The 20,226-nt window shown below is 38.2% G+C and overlaps 3 protein-coding genes across 3 annotated transcripts; 2 read left to right on the top strand and 1 right to left on the bottom strand.

The window, feature by feature from the left end:
- Positions 1–352: 352 nt before the first annotated feature.
- On the top strand, positions 353–1,754 carry LOC150053359 (hemoglobin subunit beta-like). Its single transcript, XM_090348297.1, has 3 exons — positions 353–514; positions 641–863; positions 1,500–1,754. Exons 1-3 carry the CDS (start codon positions 423–425, stop codon positions 1,626–1,628), a joined length of 444 nt encoding a protein of 147 aa, XP_090204423.1. The 5' UTR covers positions 353–422; the 3' UTR covers positions 1,629–1,754.
- Positions 1,755–12,369: 10,615 nt separating this feature from the next.
- Positions 12,370–13,338, top strand: LOC150053360 (olfactory receptor 56B2-like). Its single transcript, XM_090348611.1, has one exon. The coding sequence runs from the start codon at positions 12,370–12,372 to the stop codon at positions 13,336–13,338; it is 969 nt and encodes a 322-aa protein (XP_090204737.1).
- Positions 13,339–18,762: 5,424 nt separating this feature from the next.
- LOC150053361 (olfactory receptor 52N1-like) lies at positions 18,763–19,733 on the bottom strand. The gene is given in 2 exon segments (XM_090348613.1): positions 18,763–19,004; positions 19,007–19,733. Coding segments are annotated over 2 exon segments (969 nt in total).
- Positions 19,734–20,226: the final 493 nt, after the last annotated feature.

Here is a 20,226-nt window from a genome sequence, read left to right on the forward strand (position 1 = left end):
AACCACAATGATAATTTCCTTCCACATCTGTGCATCAACTGCCCATTTGGGTAATAAGAAAACGGGAGTAGTAAGTTTTAATAAATTACTAAACAGTGATTCAAAAAACTGTCCAAAACTGTCACAAAGGATGTTCTCAGGAGCCTGGTGCTATGCTGGTCTGAGACTTGGAGGAGATACATAGGAGGGCTTAAAGACTGAGACCAGACTGCTAAGCTAATGTCAGACTAACAACCACAGGGGGCATCTGCCACTGCTCAGGCCTCACCCTCTAGAACCACACCCTGGCCGTGGCCAATCTGCTTCCAAGATTAGAGAGGGCAGAAGCCACGACTGGGCATAAAAGCAGGAGCAGAGCCAGCTGCTGTTCACATTTGCTTCTGACACATCTGTGTTCTCTAGCAACCCCTGACATAAACAGCATGGTGCACCTGACTGCTGACGAGAAGGCCAACGTGGCCAGTGTGTGGGGCAAGGTGAACGTGGACGGCGCTGGTGGTGAGGCCCTGGGCAGGTTGGTATCTGCTTGTAAGGCTAGTGAATGAGGCACAGGGAAGGTAGGCAGGGGAGGTGGAGAGGGCCTCTGGGTTTGGATGGAAACTGACTTTCATTATCTGCTGTGTTCTTTTCAACTGCTCAGGCTTCTGGTTGTCTACCCATGGACCCAGAGGTTCTTTGATTCCTTTGGGGACCTGTCCAATGCTGATGCTGTTATGAACAACCCTAAGGTGAAGGAGCATGGCAAGAAAGTGCTGCATTCCTTCAGCAATGGTCTGCAACATCTGGACAACCTGAAGGGCACCTTTGCCAGTCTGAGCGAACTGCACTGTGACAAGCTGCACGTGGATCCTGAGAACTTCAGGGTGAGTCTGTGGGGCCCCATCCAGGGTTTCCTTTTCTTTTCTTCTGTGATCAAGTTCACTATATGATGAAATAGCATAGGTGGAATGGAGCAGGTTAGACACAGAAAGAATTGTCAGCCTCCAAGGACAAGGACTCTGAAGACTATTCAAGTTCTTTTCTTCCACATTTGTCCAAAGTACTTTCTTTTTTTTATCCTCTTTTTTATTGTTTTAACATAACAATGGTAAGTTTGAAAAGCTTTTTCATTTCAACCTGCTCTTTGTTGCCTATACATAATTTTAACCTCTTTCTTTTAAGGAAATGAAAGTGTATTGCTGTTTCTTATCTAGTTCTACAGAACAGTTATCATTGATTTTGTGTACTAAGATGATGGCTGGACATGTAGCTGTGTGTTATGCTGACAAGATTGGCATGTTTAAAGACCTGTGTTATACCCTCAGACCTCTCACAGAATTAAGATTCTAGGGAAAATATTTCTCCATGAAATTATTGATGATGTATAATTCTTATCACTAGTAGGTGTTAAGAACCAGCTATCATTTGAGGTGCTAACCACAGGTACAGCTTTAGATAGGATGGATATGCTTTGGGTCCAGCCTCTACTAACCATGAGAATGTTTCTTTCTTCTCCGCAGCTCCTTGGCAATGTGATTGTGATTGTGCTGTCCCGTCATCTGGGCAAGGATTTCACCCCAGAGGCACAGGCTGCCTTTCAGAAGGTGGTGGCTGGTGTGGCTACTGCGCTGGGCCACAAATACCACTGAGCACTCTCCTTCTCCCTTTAAAAGGTTTCTTTGTTCCCAGAGAACATCTACTAAATACTGGGAAAACCATGAAGGACCTTGAGCATCTGGCTTTTGCCTAATAAAAGACATTTTATTTCACTGCAATGGGTGTTTTCAATTATTTGCACATGTGTCACTGAGAAAGGTGCATAGGAGGTCTGAAGGCATTCAAGGAATAGGATGGCCTAGGGTGCTTGCCTCACTTGTACAAAAGCCATTGGTTTGATTCCTTGATACCACACCCATAGAAAAGCCTGAAGTGATGCTCTGGCTCAAGTGGTAGAGCTTTAGCCTTGAGAAAGCCCAAGGAGTAACCAGTCCCTGAGTTCAAGCCCAGGACTAGCCAAAAAGAAAGACAGAGAGGGAGAGAGAGAGGGGGGGGGGGGAGGGAGGGAGGGAGGGAGGGAGGGAGGGAGGGAGAGAGCGAGTTAGGAATTTCATTCAGATCTTGAGGAAATAAATATCACACAATGACATTGCTATTCTTTCTCAAAAATCAAATGGTTTGCATTTCCTATGAAGAAGAAATTAGATTTTTGATAACTATCAAGCACATGAAATACTTATTCACATTAATAAAATGAATCTGAGCCAGAATTGTGCCCGAATTACCTTGGTTTCTGAAACTTGTTTTGTAATTCCATTGATTTTTTCCCCTGGTAATTACTTTTATTTCCTGACTGGTTTTGTTTAACTGATATGCAAATGGACACTAAGATCAAGAAATAAATTGGAAAGGGAATTTCCACATAGATGAAGTGAGACTAAATTTGAATATGCCATGGAATTCCATAACAACTAATCTAGTTAAAGGTGATTGGTTGAACTCATACTAGATTTTTGTCTGTTTTTAAGAGAAGGAGATTTCTACATGTCGAAGTGAGTAATGACTAGAGTTACCAGCAGTAGAAAGAGAATATACCTGTTGTTAATGGTACTGTGCAGAAGGGAGGAGGGAGGCCTTGTAGACCTGTAGTAACAGAAAGCACTGGTACAGAGACATTAACAAATCATAGACATCCGTAATGGTAGGCACCTGTGTTAGGAGTTTTGAGTTTTTCTCTTGGAGGCATCTCATTGATGGAGTTGATAATTGGAGTATCCAAAAGCAATGAAATCCATAGTGAAAAAAGGCAGTTGATGTTCTCTCAGAGCAGAAAAGCTTGTGGTGATCTGGTTCAGACAACAAAAAACTAAGAGAACATTATCATGATCTTCAAAGGAACCAAGAGGTCCGGGCCAAAGCATATGGTTAATGATGTGCTTCAAAGTAAAACAAAAGTTAACAAACAGAAACTTTCAGTATTTTTTACCCCAGGCACTGGTGTGCACAGAGGGCTGTCTCAGACAATTGCTATAACAACAAGTGATTAGATTCTGTGACTAAATATGTGGACAACTGCATGAAAGAAACATGATGGAGTAAATGGAGCAGATGTACAAAGACATACAAGAAGATACTTACAGAATTTAGCTGTAGTAGTTCCAGTGCCCAGGATATGGGTAACACAGAACTCGAGTCAGTTGCTGCTAGAATGTCTAGGAAGTAGAATATGGGATGATACTTTGAAGAGCAAATGAAACAGAAAACCAGCATAGCAATAATAGATAATTGCCTAGGAGTGCTTCTAGCTACAGCAATTATATAGTGGTGAGGATCTGACCATATCAATAAGAACTTAGAAGAATTGACATTGGTAAAGGCAGAAAGGAATGAATAGAATTATCACAAGCCAATAGATGTGTCTGATTTTACAAGTAGCAATTTATTGTAGCTCAGGGCATCATGAATTCTAAGTATTTGGTCAGCTCCGAATTACAATTCCAGCCTCACATTTCTGTTTTCTTTACCAGTATAAATGTACATCAGATAAGAATTCACAAGGCATAAGTTGGCTCATGTAAGCAACTGATCTTCCTGTTGTGTTAGTTGGCTGATAGGTTTTCCCATGTTCTCATTCATATTATCCATTGTAGAATGCTTTCTAGAACAAGCTATAAATAATAGCCAGTGCCAAAGAACCATATTCTCCATGGTTTCCCTCATTTGTAATAATTAGGTTTTTCCTAACAGAGGATCATTATAGCTCAATACATATGATCATATAGGATGATTCTAAGCAATACCTAGATCACATGCAACAGACTTCATTTAGGCTCATCAGGGTGGAAAATGCAGCTGCTTCCTGAATCCTTGATGAAGAGGGGGGTTAGGGGGCGCGAATGACATATGTATGTATATATACATTTACATGTAGATATATAGAGAGATCCATCTATCATCTATAGAGAGTGCATGTCTGCCCCCTACTGGTGCAGGAATATCCTTTAGGGGTAAACATATACCATGATGTAGGAAGGAGAGCTTGTGTAGATAATGTTCAAAAATTGCCCTGAGAAAACAAGCAAAACATCTAGTGAGGAGAGCGCCATTGAACCCAGAAAGAATGATTTGTCTAACCACAGGATTGCTTTACAAGTCAACTTTCCTGGCAAAGAAAAAGAACGTTGGGTTTCTATCACAGCCCCAGATTCATATCACTATTATTTGTCTTCTCAACTTCTTTTATGCTCCAATAAAACTAACAAAAAATCATAATATAATGCTGAGACATCACAACAGAGTTTTTTTCTTTTTTCTTTTTTCAAATATTTTTATTGTAATTAATAGAAGGATTACATTATATTCACCAGATAGAGGGTGCATTACTTCACAAACATGGATACCCTTTCTCATGTCTTGGTCCTCATTTCCCTCCCCCCGACTTCCACCCCTCATCTTGTTTTCCCCCCTTCCCTATCCAATTTCAAATAACCAAATACAAATATTTCCAATATATCAGATAACAAAGGGAGATACTGTAACAATATGAGATAACCAAGGGACAGCAAAAGAGATGAGAGATAACATACTACATTAAGGACAACAATTACTCATTATATGGCTTTTGTTTCTATATCCTAGAGATCCTTTCATTTAGCGTCATACTTTTCTTTTCCTTTCTTTTTTTCATATATTTTTATTATAATTAATAGAAGGGTTACATTATATTTGCCAGATCGAAGGTGCATAAATTCACATATATTGATACCCTTTCTCATGTCTTGGTCCCCATTTCCCTCCCACCCACCCCCACCCCTCATCTTGTTTTCCCCCCTTCCCTATCCAATTTCAAATAACCAAATACAAATATATCCAATATATCAGATAACAAAGTGAGATATTGTAACAATGTGAAATAACCAAGGGACAGACAGCAAAAGAGATGAGAGATAACATACTACATTAAGGACAACAATCACTCATTATATGGCTTTTGTTTCTATATCCTAGAGATCCTTTCATTTAGTGTCATACTATATAGCCTATGTATTTAGGTTTTGCTCTATTGCAAGTCTCTGCTAGGAGAGCCCAAGGTTTCTACTGATTAGGACAAATGACCCTATGTTCCTTTGAGTCTGGCTTACTTCATTTAATATGATTTTTTCTAAGTCTTTCCATTTCCTAACCAATGGGATGATGTCATTCTTTCTGACAGCAGCATAGAATTCCATTGTGTACAAATACCACATCTTGTTGATCCACTCGTCAACTGAGGGACATCTGGGTTGGTTCCATATCTTTGCTATGGTAAATAGTGCTGCAATGAACATTGTTGTGCTGGTGGATTTAGTATGCCCTTGTTTCTGGATGATTGGGTAAATGCCAAGTAGTGGAATTTCTGGGTCATAGGGGAGCTCTATCTTTAGTCTTTTGAGGAACTGCCATACTGCTTTCCATAGTGGTTGAATGAGTTTGCACTCCCTCCTGGCCACATCCCCTCCAGCATCTGTTGTTATTAGTTTTCTTGATCCTGGCCATTCTAACTGGAGTGAGGTGGAATCTTAGAGTTGTTGAAAACTGTCTTTTATAATTTACTTTGAGATTCTGGATAGTTTGACAAATCCTATCGTTTTACTTTTTTATTATTTTTTATTGTGATTAATAGAAGGGTTACATTATATTCACCAGATAGAAGGTGCATAACTTCACCAACAGTGATACCCTTTCTCATGACACGGTCGCTATTTCCCTCCCATCCTCCCCCCGCTCATTTGATTTCCCACCTTTCCCATCCAATTTCAAATAACCAATTAAGCACATATAAAATATATCATATAACAAGGTGAAATATTGTAACAATATGAGATAACCAAGGAATGGCAAAAGAGATGAGAGATAACATAGTACATTAAGGACAACAGTCACTCATTATATGGCTTTTGTTTCCTTATCCTGGAGGTCCTTACATTTAGTGACATATTGTTTGGCCTATGTCTCTAGATTTGTTCTATTGTAAATATCTGCTAGGGGAGCCCAAGGTTTCTACTGATTATGAAATATGAGGGAGACTATTGGGCCTATGTTCCTTTGAGTCTGGCTTATTTCAATTAATATGATTTTTTTCTAAGTCTTTCCGTTTCCTTACAAATGGGGCGATGTCATTCTTTCTGACAGCAGCATAGAATTCCATTGTGTACAAATACCACATCTTGTTGATCCACTCATCAACTGAGGGACATCTGGGTTGGTTCCATATCTTTGCTATGGTAAAAAGTGCTGCAACAAACATCATTATGCTAGTGGATTTAGTATGTTCTTGTTTCTGGATGATTGGATAAATGACAAGTAGTGGAATTGCTGGATCATAAGGGAGTTCTATGTTTAGTTTTTTGAGGAACTGCCATACTGCTTTCCATAGTGGTTGAACGAGTTTGTACTCCCACCAACAGTGTAGTAGTGATCCCTCCTGGCCACATCCCCTCCAGCATCTGTTGTTATTAGATTTCTTGATCCTGGCCATTCTAACTGGAGTGAGGTGGAATCTTAGAGTTGTTTTGATTTGCATTTCTTTTATGGTCAGAGATGTTGGGCATTTCTTTATGTGTCTATAGGCTATTTTTATTTCTTCTTAAGAGAAGATTCTCTTTAAGTCTTTGGCTCATCTTTTAATGGGATGATTGTTTCTTTGGAGATTAGTTTTGGAGTGATTCAATTTTTTGAGCTGTTGATATATTTTAGATATGAGGCCTTTGTCTGTTGTATGGTTAGTGAAGATCTCCCACTCTGTAGGTTTCGTAATTAACTTACTAGCTATGTCCTTTGACATACAGAAGCTCTGCAGTTTAATGCAGTCCCACTTATCCAGCCTTTCTCTGATTTGTTGTGATTCTTGGTCCTTATTAAGAAAGTTTCGACTTGTGCCAAGGAGGCCTAGTGTATCTCCTATTCCTTCTTGTAAAGTTTTCAGTGTGTCGGCTTTTACCTCGAGGTCTTTGATCCATTTGGAGTTAATTCTAGTGCAGGGTGACAAAGAAGGATCCAACTTTAGTTTTCTGTAGGTGCTTATCCAGTTCTGCCAGCAGCACTTGTTGAAGAGGCTGTCTTTCTTCCATTCTATTTTTTTGGCTCCCTTATCAAAGATTAGGTGGCCATAGGTCTGTGGTTTAATATCTGTGTCCTCAGTTCTATTCCATTGGTCTTCAGGCCTGTTCTTGTGGCAGTACCAAGCTGTTTTGATTATTATACCTCTGTAATAAAGTTTGGTATTGGAATTCCTCGTGCACTGTTCTTTCTGCTAAGAATTGTTCTTGCTATACAAGAACATATGAATTTATGAACATATTCCATATGAAATTTTGGATTGCCTCTTCTATTTCTTTAAAGAATGACATTGGGATATTGATGAGCATTGTGTTGAATTTGTAGATAGCCCTTGGTAAGATTGTCATTTTCACGATGTTGATTCTTCCAATCCAGGAGCATGGGAGGTTTTTTTATCCATTTCCTCAGTTTTGCTTTAATTTCCTTTTTCAGGGTTTTAAAGTTTTCATCAAAAATGTCCTTTACATTCTTAGTTAATTCCTAGGTACTTTATTTTCTTTCTTTGAGGCATTTGCAAAAGGAGTTGCTTTCCTGATTGTGGCCTTGTTCCTGTCACTGTTGGCATAGAGGAAGGCAGTTGATTTTTGAGGGATAATTTTATAACCTACTAACTTTCCAAATTTTTGAATCAGCTCAAGGAGCTTGTGAATGGAGTCTATAGGGTTCTTTAAATACAGGATCATGTCATCTGCAAAGAGAGAAAGTTTCACTTTCTCTTTCCCTAATTGGATCCCCTTTATGCTTGCTTCTTGCCTTATTGCTCTGGCTAGGAATTCCAATACTATGTTAAAGAGGAGTGGAGAGAGTGATACCGTGCATCTTGATGTCATGCCTTTCGTCATTCTACCCCCTGAATCTTCATTTTCCTAATTGTTACTTTTGTGTTATGAAACTATTATCTGAATATAAAGGCTCACATTTGTTCCAAAATTAAATGCTCTCTACATATATATTCATTTTAACATTTCTCATGAACTTAAGGAAATAATAAGAAAGTTATTAAACATTCAAATATATGATGTATCTTCAATTAGTCATACTTTTTGAGGATACATGACACATGTCAACTTTACATGACAAAATTTATGTTTCAAGAAGTTATTTACCAGAATTTTTGTCAACAACACATTATATATTATAATGGAAGAAAGGATGAGAAAACATCTCTATAGTGTACATTTTAATAAGTATGTATATCTTACTAAAATCCTATTTTATTCCATTTGAATTTTTGTAGTTAATCAAGTATATAATCTGTGCGTGATTGTGGAACCAGTTTAAAGGAGTACAAAAGTATAATCACTTATTGTGTTTAATTATTGCCACATTTATTATTACCATTACTATCTTAATCACTGACTATCCAATTACATCTGATTTAGTGTCCATGTATTATTAAGCCTGGACTTAAGATGACTCACCATCTTAATGTTTACTACTGGTCCAAATTAAAAATCAATTTTGTGGAAATCAGAGCCCAAAATTTATGATGTTTTTTTCTCATAGTTGTTAGCTTGATTTGTGGAATTGCAATTGCCCAATGATATCATTTAAATAGATGCAATAAAAAATGAACAAATGAAGGAACTCGTAAATATATGTATGTGAATGTTTGAAAAAAGTTTCTATTTAAGTGCTTTAAATTGAATCCAAAATTAAGTCTTAAACAGAAAGAAATGATTGAAACTATAAAATCTTGATTTTATTAAAATTAATGTTTCTTATTTTATCCAATCTATGTGTGTGTACACACAAGCATATGCACATACCTGCAAAAAACTGGTTATTTACTCATATCTTGTCATGTAGACCATTAGGATGAAAGCTCCCTTTAGAGTTCCTCATCCCACAAATTATCTTGCTCTCACAGCATGACCTGTGTCTCTAATGTCTTGTATCCTTTGGGACATCAAAGACTAGTTTTTCTTACAGATTCAGAATAATCTTAGTGCTAGCAGAGATTTTGATCTTGAGGAATAGCATATATATGTATATATGTACACACACACACATACTACAGAATATTTTAACCAAAACTCTTAATATTTGAACTACCCCAGTTTCAGCATTCAGAAAAGTATGAAAGCTGATGCAAAAGGTGAGTCAATTACAATAAACCTTTTTGTTAACAGAAGTAGATACACAAGACAGGGGCTCCCTGAATAGACATGGCAGCTTTGAATGTATAATAATTGGTTGTTATATGCTCAGAAATCATTTTGATACCATCCATTTAGTTTGAGGAAAGTGTTGGAAAAGTTTGCTTTTTGTGTTGGTAAATGTTTAATTCTACAGTTTTCAGATTTGAGTTTTCCGTGTAGGTGTCTTGATGAGTATGAATATCTATGCTTTCTCTAAATAAACAGACATCCAGAAGTCAGATATAAATCACCAAGGCCAAAAAGAAATAAAGAAACGAAGCTGGTGAATGATACAATAGTATTTCTTCTTATTTAGGCTCCTTTTATTTTTCAGAAGCAGAAACTAACAAATTTTCCTTATTTCTGCACAGACTTAGTTTCATTCATCTTATGGAAAACAAATTGATTGATTCTACTGTCATGTTAAGGGGAAAACCTTGGTTGGAAAATCTGAGGATGGTCAAATGAGGAAACAAATAGTTTTTGGATTTGGCAATGAGGTAGACTATAGATGCTTTCAAAATTATGCTTTTTGGGGGGGGTGGTCATGGGGCTTGAACTCTGGGCCTGGGTACTGTTCCTGTGCTCTTCAGCTCAAGGCTAGGGCTCTACCACTTGAGCCACAGCGCCACTTCCATCAAAATTATACTTTCTGGGGCCGGGAGTTTGGCATAGTGGAACAGTGCTTGCCTAGCATGCACGAAGAGCCGCGTTCAATTCCTCGGTACCACATACATAGAAAAAAGCTGGAAGTGGTTCTGAAGCTCAAGTGGTAGAACACTAGCCTGTCCAAGGACAGTGCTCAGGCCCTGACCTCAAGCCTAGGACTGGCAAAAAAAATTTTATACTTTCAACTGCTGAAATTCATGTTTAAAATTATTACTGCTTTGTATCTACTTACTTAGAGCATAGTATAAGCCCATTTTTTTTTTCTGCAGACAAAGAAAGACATATGGTACCCAAAGCATCTTTAACTTGTGTTGGGAAAGTTGAGTTTAATTTAAAGACAGCAATATATTGTTTAAAAAGCAGTCTGGGGGCCAGGAGTTTGGCTGGACAGGGAGTTTGGCCTAGCGGTAGAGTGCTTGCATAGCCAGCACGAAGACCCAGGTTCCATTCCTCGGTGCTACATACATAGAAAAAAAAAAGCTGGAAGTGGTGCTGAGGTTCAAGTGGTAGAGCTCTAGCCTTGAGAAAGTTCAAGGGCAGTGCTCAGGCCCTAAATTCAAGCCCAGGTCAGGCGAAAAAAAAAAGATCAGTGTTGATTTCTGAAAAGATATATTGAAGATGAGATCAAGCTTTCCATGTAAAAACAGAAAATATTAGTAATTAAAATTGTAGTTATAAAAGAAACAAAAAAAGCATAAATAGTAGATGTATTCTACATTCCATAAACAAACCAGCAAATACACTACAGATATAATTCGTTTTCTTTTCTTTTTTTCTTCTGATACCGGGGCTTGAACTCAGAGATTAGGCACTGTCCCTTAGCTTCTTGGCTGAAGGCTAATACTCTATCACTTGAGTTCCAGCTACAGTTTTAACTTCCCTTTCCTTGGTGGTTAGAGATAAGTGTCTCATAGATTTTCCTCCTCAGAGCATAATCCTAAAATTTGAGTGTCTTGAGTAGCTAGGATTACAGGCATAAACTATAATCTTAATCTTATTCTTAATTTGTGGGTTCTCACACTTCTCTACTCGTTCATGATGTACAGATACATAACACTTAAGGGTCAACATGAATATATATTAAAAGATATGAGTAAGGAACAATCCTATTTTAAGGTAATTTGTGACAATTTTGAAGCCAAGAAACAAGTGTATTGCTATATTTTTATTAATTTTTTCAGATAAGCAAAACACATGTAATAAAAAGAAACAATTGACCAGTGATGTGTATTTTACTTTATTTTATTGTCACAGTGATGTATAGAGGGGTATAGATACATTGGTATGATAGTGAGTACATTACTTTCTGAACAGTTACTCCTTCCCATGTTTTTCTCTCACCTTCTCTCCCCTCACCCCCTCCCAAGTTGTAAAGTTCATTTCCAAGGTCCATTAATGTTATCTCTTCAGATCTTGGTTACTTTGGGAGATAAAAGGATGGTTGTTAAGAAAATCAGAGATGATGGGCCTTTTCTTTTTGTTTGGCCAACTACATTCGTTTTGTAATACGGTATGGAATTTTACATAAATGTTTTGCCCAATCACTTCTGTAAGCAAAGACCTTTCCCAGCTTTTCAAGGTCATAGACTTGTTCTTAGTAATCTCTTAACACAAACCAATTATAATTCAGTTGGTATAACTGCATCAAAAATGCAGCTTAGTTTCATAGCACTAAGTTATATATACTTCTTTGACTTTATAGTTTTTCAAGAAAACATTTGATCTCTGTTTTATATATAATATATATATATAAATGAAGTCTCTTAACATACAAATTTCTACTGTTTCTATACCTTGGGTCTCTAAAGCATCTATCTCATTAGAATGTCAAACAATAATTGGAGAGGAGGTGACACTGATCCAGAAGAAATGTACTCACTATCTGACTTATGTAATTATATATCACCTTTACAATAAAAACTATAAGAGGAAAAGTTTAGATGAAAGATGAAAATGTGTGGTTCACCACTCATCTCTACATGTATCAAAATGAATAGTCAATATATGACTATAATAATCCAGAAAAAATATTCTAATAGAACTTTGGATTCTTCAAATGCATTTTTCTTCTTCCATCTGCTTTGTTAAATAAACAATTAAAAACATAAAAATACAATTGGACTGTGATACAAGATTGCATTCATCTTGTTTTAATTTAATGACATAGAAACTCACAAGCAAGTCCTGATTTTCCCTGATATTTTCTTCTTCAGGGAGATTATGGGCAAAAAATGTCCCAGGTGATGGAAATTTATAAATAACTTATTGAGATAACAAATCAGATATGCCAGCCACTAGATAAGAAAATGTCTTACCTAAGAACACCTCTTACCTAAGTCAGTGATAAATGTGAGTAACAAGACGAGAACAATGAAGATGATGAATTCTTCACTTTACATCACTATTCCAGGTAAGTTGTATCAGATGTAGTCACCATGATAATAAAGACTAGTAATAGTAAACTTTTTTTTTGTCTCAGAGAAAGATGTTGCAATTTCTCAGGAACTCTAACAGCTCCAAATTCCAGGTGTCTGAGTTCATTCTGCTGGGATTCCCAGGCATTCACAGCTGGCAGCACTGGCTCTCCCTGCCTCTGGCTCTGCTCTACCTCTTGGCTCTGAGCTCCAACACCCTTATCCTGATCACCATCAACCGAGAGGCAGCCCTGCACCAGCCTATGTATTATTACCTGGGCATCCTGGCAGTGGTGGACATGGGACTGGCTTCCACCATCATGCCTAAGATCTTGGCCATCTTCTGGTTCAATGCTAAGGCCATCAGTCTCCCTGAGTGCTTTGCTCAGATGTATGCCATCCATTGTTTTTTGGCTACAGAGTCAGATATCTTTGTCTGCATGGCTATAGACAGGTATGTAGCCATTTGCAGACCACTTCGATATCCTTCCATCATTACAGGGTCTTTTGTGGTCAGATCAACTGTTTTATTTACACTCAGAAGCTTTCTGTTTCCCATCTCAGTGCCTGTGCTAGCTGCACAGAGACATTACTGTTCCAGGAACCAGATTAACCACTGTCTTTGCTCTAACCTAGGAGTTACCAGCCTAGCCTGTGATGACAGGAAAAGCAACACCATCAATCAGCTAGTTCTGGCATGGGCACTCTGTGGAGTTGACCTAGGTTTGATTATTTTATCATATGCTTTGGTCCTTCAATCTGTGTTGAAGCTGAATTCAGTAGAAGCTGCATCCAAGGCCTTAAGTACTTGCACTTCCCACCTCATCCTCATCCTGTTCTTTTATACCCTCCTCATTGTCCTTACAATCACTCATAGTGCTGAAATGAAAGTTCCCCTCATCCCTGTCCTCCTCAATGTGCTACACAATGTCATCCCTCCTTCCCTCAACCCCATGGTGTATGCACTCAAGAATGCAGAGCTCAGGCATGGCTTATACAAGGTGTTTTACCTCAACATTAAGGAGAATTTACATCAGTAAAATATGCCTTGTTATTTCCTCCTCAGATTTGCCCACGACATTATCCAGAGATAGTGAATGGTATAATTTAGTTAAGAGAAGCTCTTTTAAAATGGGATTACAAGGTCCGGGAGTTTGGCCTAGTGGTTAAAGTGCTTGCCTAGCATGCATGAAGACCCGGGTTCGATTCCTCGGTACCACATACATAGAAAAAAGCCGGAAGAGGTGCTGAGGCTTAAGTGGTAGAGCTCTAGCCTTGAGAAAGTCCAAGGACAGTGCTCAGGCCCTGAGCTCAAGCCCAGGACTGGCAAAAAATAAAAAAAAAAATAAAATAAAATGGGATTACAGTTACTTAGTAAGATAGTAAGTGAATCACTTCTTGCATATTGTTTCCTCTTCTCATTATTTTTCTCCCACTTTCCCTCTCCCGACCTCTCCTAAGCCGTAAAGTTCATTTCCAATATATTGTTCTGTGAACATCGCTGTTACACTGGTTCACTCATTGTCCTTTGTCACATCATCTTGTTTTTCCCTTTCCCTTCCCTGATTCATTAAATCAAATAGATGGAGCTACAGTACACCAGGCACCAAAGTCAGATACAACAATACAACAACAGGGACTATGACTTTACATAGTACACTGAAAACAACTCCGACAAGGATCAACCTTTCATTTCCCTATCTTGGAGTTCACTTTGCCTAGGTTCATCCTATATAGCCATATACACATCAATTCCTCTGCTAGGAAAATTCTAGACATAAATCATTACAAACGAGGGAAACCATGGGGCCTATGTTACTTTGGGGCTGTCTTGCTTTACTTAATATGATTTTTTTTTCCAAGTCTTTCCATTTTCTTACAAATGGAGCAATTCCATCCTTTCTGATGGGAGCATAGAATTCTTTTTTTCCATATATTTTTTATTGTAATCAATGGAAGAGTTCTTGTAAATCGCAATATTTCACAAGCATTAATCAAGACTAATTGTTCTAATGAGGCTTGGAACTTTTTGATATCATGGTGTGACAAGTGATATTTTGCATGAATTTTAATTGATGTGAGTGTATATATATACATACCAGTGTATCAACATATAAAATCAGATTCACAGGTAGATATATCTATATGTTATATATGCATTGATTATGATTTGTAATATATTGTAATAATTATAATTTGTAACTTTTTAATATTATCACTATAATAAAAGTAATTGATGTTTATTGGTTTTTAATCTATTGTGATTCATAACACCAAGGAAATAACAGAAAGAGAATTCTCTAAAGCAGTTTTATAGGGCACATCACTCACAGCATTATACACTTGGTGTAGAATTTTTTAATTATTTTTTCTCATTTAGATACAAATTCAGAACACATAAATGAATGCAAGGATTTCATTTCCTTCAGTTAACTCTGTGGATATCATATCCATGTGGGCTTGTTCAAAATAAATTTAATAGTAATAGGGATTTAAATGCAAGAATTGAGGTGCCTCAATGGCACAGTAGGTTGTGCATCAGTCTCATAAAAGTGAGAACTGTGAAAGGAACTTCTTGGCTTAGTGGAATCCCCTAAACCTGCAATCCCAGCACTGGCAAGGCTGAGGGAATAGCTGCGTGAGTTGGGGGCTTGAACAGAAAAAAGAGAAAAAACTTCCTTAGTTTTTACAAAATAGGTATTTATATAATAGCACATGCACCTGTTATACATCTAAATGGACTAAAGTTCCATAAAAAGGGTAATGGCAATTAATCATTTTATCAGTAGATCTAAGCATAATGCATGTATAATATATAATATGTGTAATATATTATATTGTATATGTTACTATATAATGTAATATATAATATACTGTACTATATAACATAATAGTATATGGTGTTGTGCATTATTATATGATGTCATATATTACATATGATATATATACTATACATATTTAATTTGAGTACTTTTGACTGAGGAGGTAGATTTCCTTAACCATGAACTTAAGAGTCATTACCTTAAAATTTGTAACAAAATTATCATAGAACTTTGTCCCTTATGAAGTTTTAGATATATAACATTGACAGAAGGTCCAAATAAATGCCTAAAATAATTTTGAGATTACCAGAACTAGATCAAAGAGATCTGTTTAGTGTTAAAAATTACCTAGACATAGTGGCTGGGCCCTAGTTACTGTCACTTCTTGTTTTCCACTCCCTAGAATAGCTCAGGCTCAAACTCTGCCGGGCAGCAAATTCTCACAGCTGGGTGGATGATCCTGAGCCCTCTGCCAGCCAACCAAAAGCTCTATTCTCTTATTTATTTATTTGTTTGTTTGTTTGTTTATTTATTTATTTATTTATTTATTCATTTATTGTTTTGGTAATGCTCAGACAATGGAGCTTGCTCTCAGCAAGGAGGACAATGTTATCTTACCTGGCCCATGTCAGGTTCTCTCCTTCACTGTCTACCATTGCCTTACAATAATGTCCTACTCCCCTTGGAGTCCAGATGTCCCTAGCCTTCCTGAATCACAATTACTTCTGAGTAGTGGCTATTCCTTGTTTATAAGACGGCAAAATACCTCAGTCTTGAACAGTAGGCCTTATTTTCAAGATAGTGTTTCAGTAGAGCTCTATAAGTTCTGAGGATGAAAAGAATGTCTTTTTTGTCAGTGTCATGACTGCCCATGAAATCCCTGCTCTGGCTTTAGAGCTGTGGAAGGGGTGAGCTTTTCTCATAGCTTTTCTCTTCACTGAGTCTGCCGAAATGACTACCTTTCATGGAAGCCTTTTGCTTCCTCTCTCTCCATCTGATGTTGAGATTGGAGCTGTAGACAGTTCCCAATCACTCTATTGCCTTTTTTTTCTCTTGCTCTTCAGGTGTTTTTCTTTTTCTTTCATAGTTTCATGCTCTTCCTCTCCTATTCTTATTCAGACATAGTCTCTCCTTTGTTAGCCTAACTCTTGTCATTCATGTCCAAAGGAGGAAGCTACCATTTCTCCCTTCCTCTCTGTTATTTGTTCAGTTGTATAGTAACATTAATTTTTATAAGTGTCTATGTCAAATCTATATACATCGTTCCCTTCTTAAAAGAATGCAATAAATGATAAGATTCTCAAGAAAATATTGTTACTGGGAAATATATCTCAAAAATTTAAGATTATTAGCATTGTGCCAACACAGAAGGAATTATTATCCTGAGTTCTATAAAGTGATCAACATTTATATTCAACATTAATATTTACTTATATTTAAGTCATTATAGTCATTAAAGACCTTATTAGTTTCAATTATTATAATCATTAAAATCAATCTATGATTTCCAGAATCATAGCAAGTGAGATGGTTTAAGAGTAGCAATGCAAGCTGGGTGCTGGTGGCTCATACTTGCTATCCTATTTACTCAGGGGGCTTAGTTCTCAAGATCATAGTTCAAAAACACCCCAAGCTGGAAAGTCTATGAGAGTCTTATTTCCAATTCCAATCAACCACCAAAAAGTGAGAAGCGGAGTTGAGGCTCAAGTGGTTGAGGGGTAGACTCAAGCACAAAGACTCAGGGACAGCACCTAGGCAGAGTTCCAGCCCCAGGTATATCACCAAAATGAAAGAAAGAAAAACAAAGAAAATCAAGCTTGTTTCGGTGACCTACACTATGTAATCTGAGCTACCCAGAAGGTTGAGAACTAAGTACTGAAATTAGAAGCTAACCAGGGAAGATAGGTCCATGAATCTCTTGCCTCCAATTAACCAATAAAATGCTGGACTGGAGGTATGTCTCAAGTGGTAGTACACCATCTGTGAGTGAGAAAGATGAGCAAAAGCACAAGGCTCTGAGTTCAAGTCCTGGTACCAGCACACAGACAATGTAGAGAATCAGACAAAATTATCTTACATTATGGAAGGAAACTACACATATATGTTTTGTATGCATGATGTGTGTATATCATATCACATAGTATATACAATTCTTTTTTTTGCCAATCCTGGGCTTTTGAACTCTGGGCACTGGCTCTGAGTTATTTTACTGAAGGTTAGCATTCCACCACTTGAGTTACAACATCACTTCCAGCTTTTACTGTGGTTGATTGCAGATAAAAAGTCTCATAGATTTTTCTGCCTAGGTTATCTTTGAACCACAATCCTCAGATCTCAGCCTCCTGAGCAGCTAGATTATAAGCAAGAGCCACTAGCACCAGGAACAGCTATTTGAGGGATAGGACATGTCATATACTTAGTAATTGTGTTAAATTCTCATTGCATATAGCAGAATAGTTGGTAAGCAATTTAAAGGTCAAATATACTTTAGAGTAAAACAATCACCAGAAAAACAAGGAGCTCAACAAATACATTCACACACAATGATATGAAGAGGCATTCTTGAAAAAAGAATTAGATGCAGAGTTCAAGGCCATTGTTTTATTTTTACCATAGTCTTGTCTATGTTGCTTGTTTAGTTTCTACAAATATGCACATAAAATTTACAACAAATTTAACATACCTCTAAAAGAAAAAATATGCCCATACTTCATACAATTCAGAGCAAAAACAATGCAAAAAGAAAATTTCAGAGCTTACAAGGAACACAGTTTGTACTCAAGATATATGAAATAAAATTCAGATAGAGGCACACAAAGGTGCACATCATGAGAAACAGCTCCCTAAAATGTCACCAGATATACATACCTGTACCCACCATGCAGGCCAAGATTGGCCATCAGTGAGAGTGGTTTGGCAGGGTCTTTACTTATGCCATCTCACCTTCTCCAAGGAGAACGTTATTCTCCTGTCTATACCCTAAGTTACTTTAGCTTGTTTCTGGGGTTCATAAAAGTGAACATATACTATATACATTCTTTGTCTCTTTTATTTATTATGCAGAATAAATTACATGTATTCCTTTAATGCTGCTGGATCCTGACACTTGTTCCAGTTTCTGGCTGCTAGGAGTCCATTACAATTCATATCAGCTGCAAGGTTTCTGGTAAACATAAATATGAACTCCAAGTGGACATAAAGTTAACAGCATTGGAACTGAAACTTGGAAAGAGGAACATTAAATGCGAATGAATTCCAAATGGTCTAATCAGAGAATTTTGAGATAAGAAAATTCCTACCGACCATTAAAGGCCAGGGATTTAAAATGATTGAAGATTAAACTGCAGATCTAGTGAGCCAACTATCATGCCACAATATGTATAGATTTCCACTGAAAAGAAAGATGCCTATCTGTTCAGAGGAAATGCAGAGAATAAGGAGGTCTTGTATGAGAAAATAGGCTTGGAATTTCATCACAGTATCACTTCTTAGCTAAGCCTAATTTTTACCTTGTGAAAGAGAAGGATTAGATTCACCTGAAAGCATTTACTGTGGACAGACTTCTGGATTCCATGGGAAAGTTCTTCAGCTTTTTGTGGTTCTTTCCCCTGGCTAAGGGATTATTTCCTTCTCAGAGAAACTCTATTTAGATGTCTTACTGGCAGGCTTAGCCTTTCCTTTAAACAAGAGCCTGATAACAGTGTCTCGTATCTGCTTGGTTTTCACCCCGTACGCAATGAGGTTCATGGTGGGAGGCAAGAGCAGATAGAGATTGGCCATGATGATGTGTGCGTGCGGAGGAATGGTGTGTCCCCCGAAGCGGTGTGTGAAGAAGGTGAAGAAAGCTGGGACATAGGTGATGACGATGGTACAGATGTGCGCTTGCAAGTGCTGAAGGCTTTCTGTCGAGCGTCTGCTGAGGACAGACTCACCACGGCCCGAAGAATCATGGTGTAGGAGACAGTGACGCACAGGATGTCAAAGCCCCCGATCAGGAGAGCCACCATCAGACCGTACACGGCGTTGACCCGAACATTCCCACAGGATATCTTGGCGACAGACATGTGGTCGCAGTAGGTGTGGGGGATGATATGGCCCCTGCAGTACGGCAGGCGCTTGGTGAGGAAAGTGAAGGGGATAACCAGCAGGACAGCCCGAAGAAAAGTGAGGAGCCCAGCTCTGGCAATGACGGCGTTGGTGAGGATGGTGGCATAGCGCAGCGGGTAGCAGATGGCCACGTAGCGGTCCAGGGCCATGAGCATGAGCACGCCTGACTCCATGCCTGTGAAGGTGTGCACGAAGAACATCTGGGCCAGGCAGGCTTTAAAATCAATCTCCTTGAGATCGAACCACAAGATGCAGAGAGTGTTGGGGAGCGTGCTGGTGCACATGAGCACGTCGGTGAAGGAGAGCAGGGCTAGGAAGATGTACATGGGCCTGTGCAGGGCCGCTTCCGAGTAGATGAGATACATAAGGCCCAAGTTCCCGGTGACAGCCACGCTGTACATGGCACACAGGGGAAAGGCGATCCACAGCTGCACCTCTTCCAGACCCGGGATGCCATTCAGGATGAATGAAAGTGGTGTCAGGCTGGTGACATTTAGAAATGGCATGCTGACTCTTGGCAGGTCGTGACAGAGTAGTACAGAATTGCCTCTGCAAATAGCCAAAGCAAAAAGGGTTAGAGACACACCGACAGCACTGGAGTAAGAGATAACGGCTCTTTCTTAGGGAACTATGATTCTGAGAGCTCTCCTGGGTTTTACATGCCATGTGCCTCACTTGGGGTCCATGACTTAAAGTGGGTGAGTCTGGTCAGTGTGTGGAGTGACTATTCTTTGTCAGGCAGTCCGTTCTCTTGGCTGAAGTCGGCCTTTAAGCCAATAACTGCATGGATTAAATATTTGCTTTTTCCAAGATTCTCACCATCCTAATCAGAGATACTTATCCTCTCTCAAAATATTAATTATTAGTTATTAGTTGTTTTATAGTCAGTTTTTCCTAATGCACATTCTGAAAATGCTTTGTTAGTACAAGCTACCCCTTTTGCTTCACAACAACATCTTAAGTGCCTCTAAATACAAACCATGCCCTGTGTCAAAAGCT

The sequence above is a fragment of the Megascapheus bottae genome, chromosome 16, assembly GCF_031878675.1.
Source record: "Megascapheus bottae isolate mThoBot1 chromosome 16, mThoBot2.hap1, whole genome shotgun sequence".
Taxonomy (NCBI): Eukaryota; Metazoa; Chordata; class Mammalia; order Rodentia; family Geomyidae; genus Megascapheus; species Megascapheus bottae.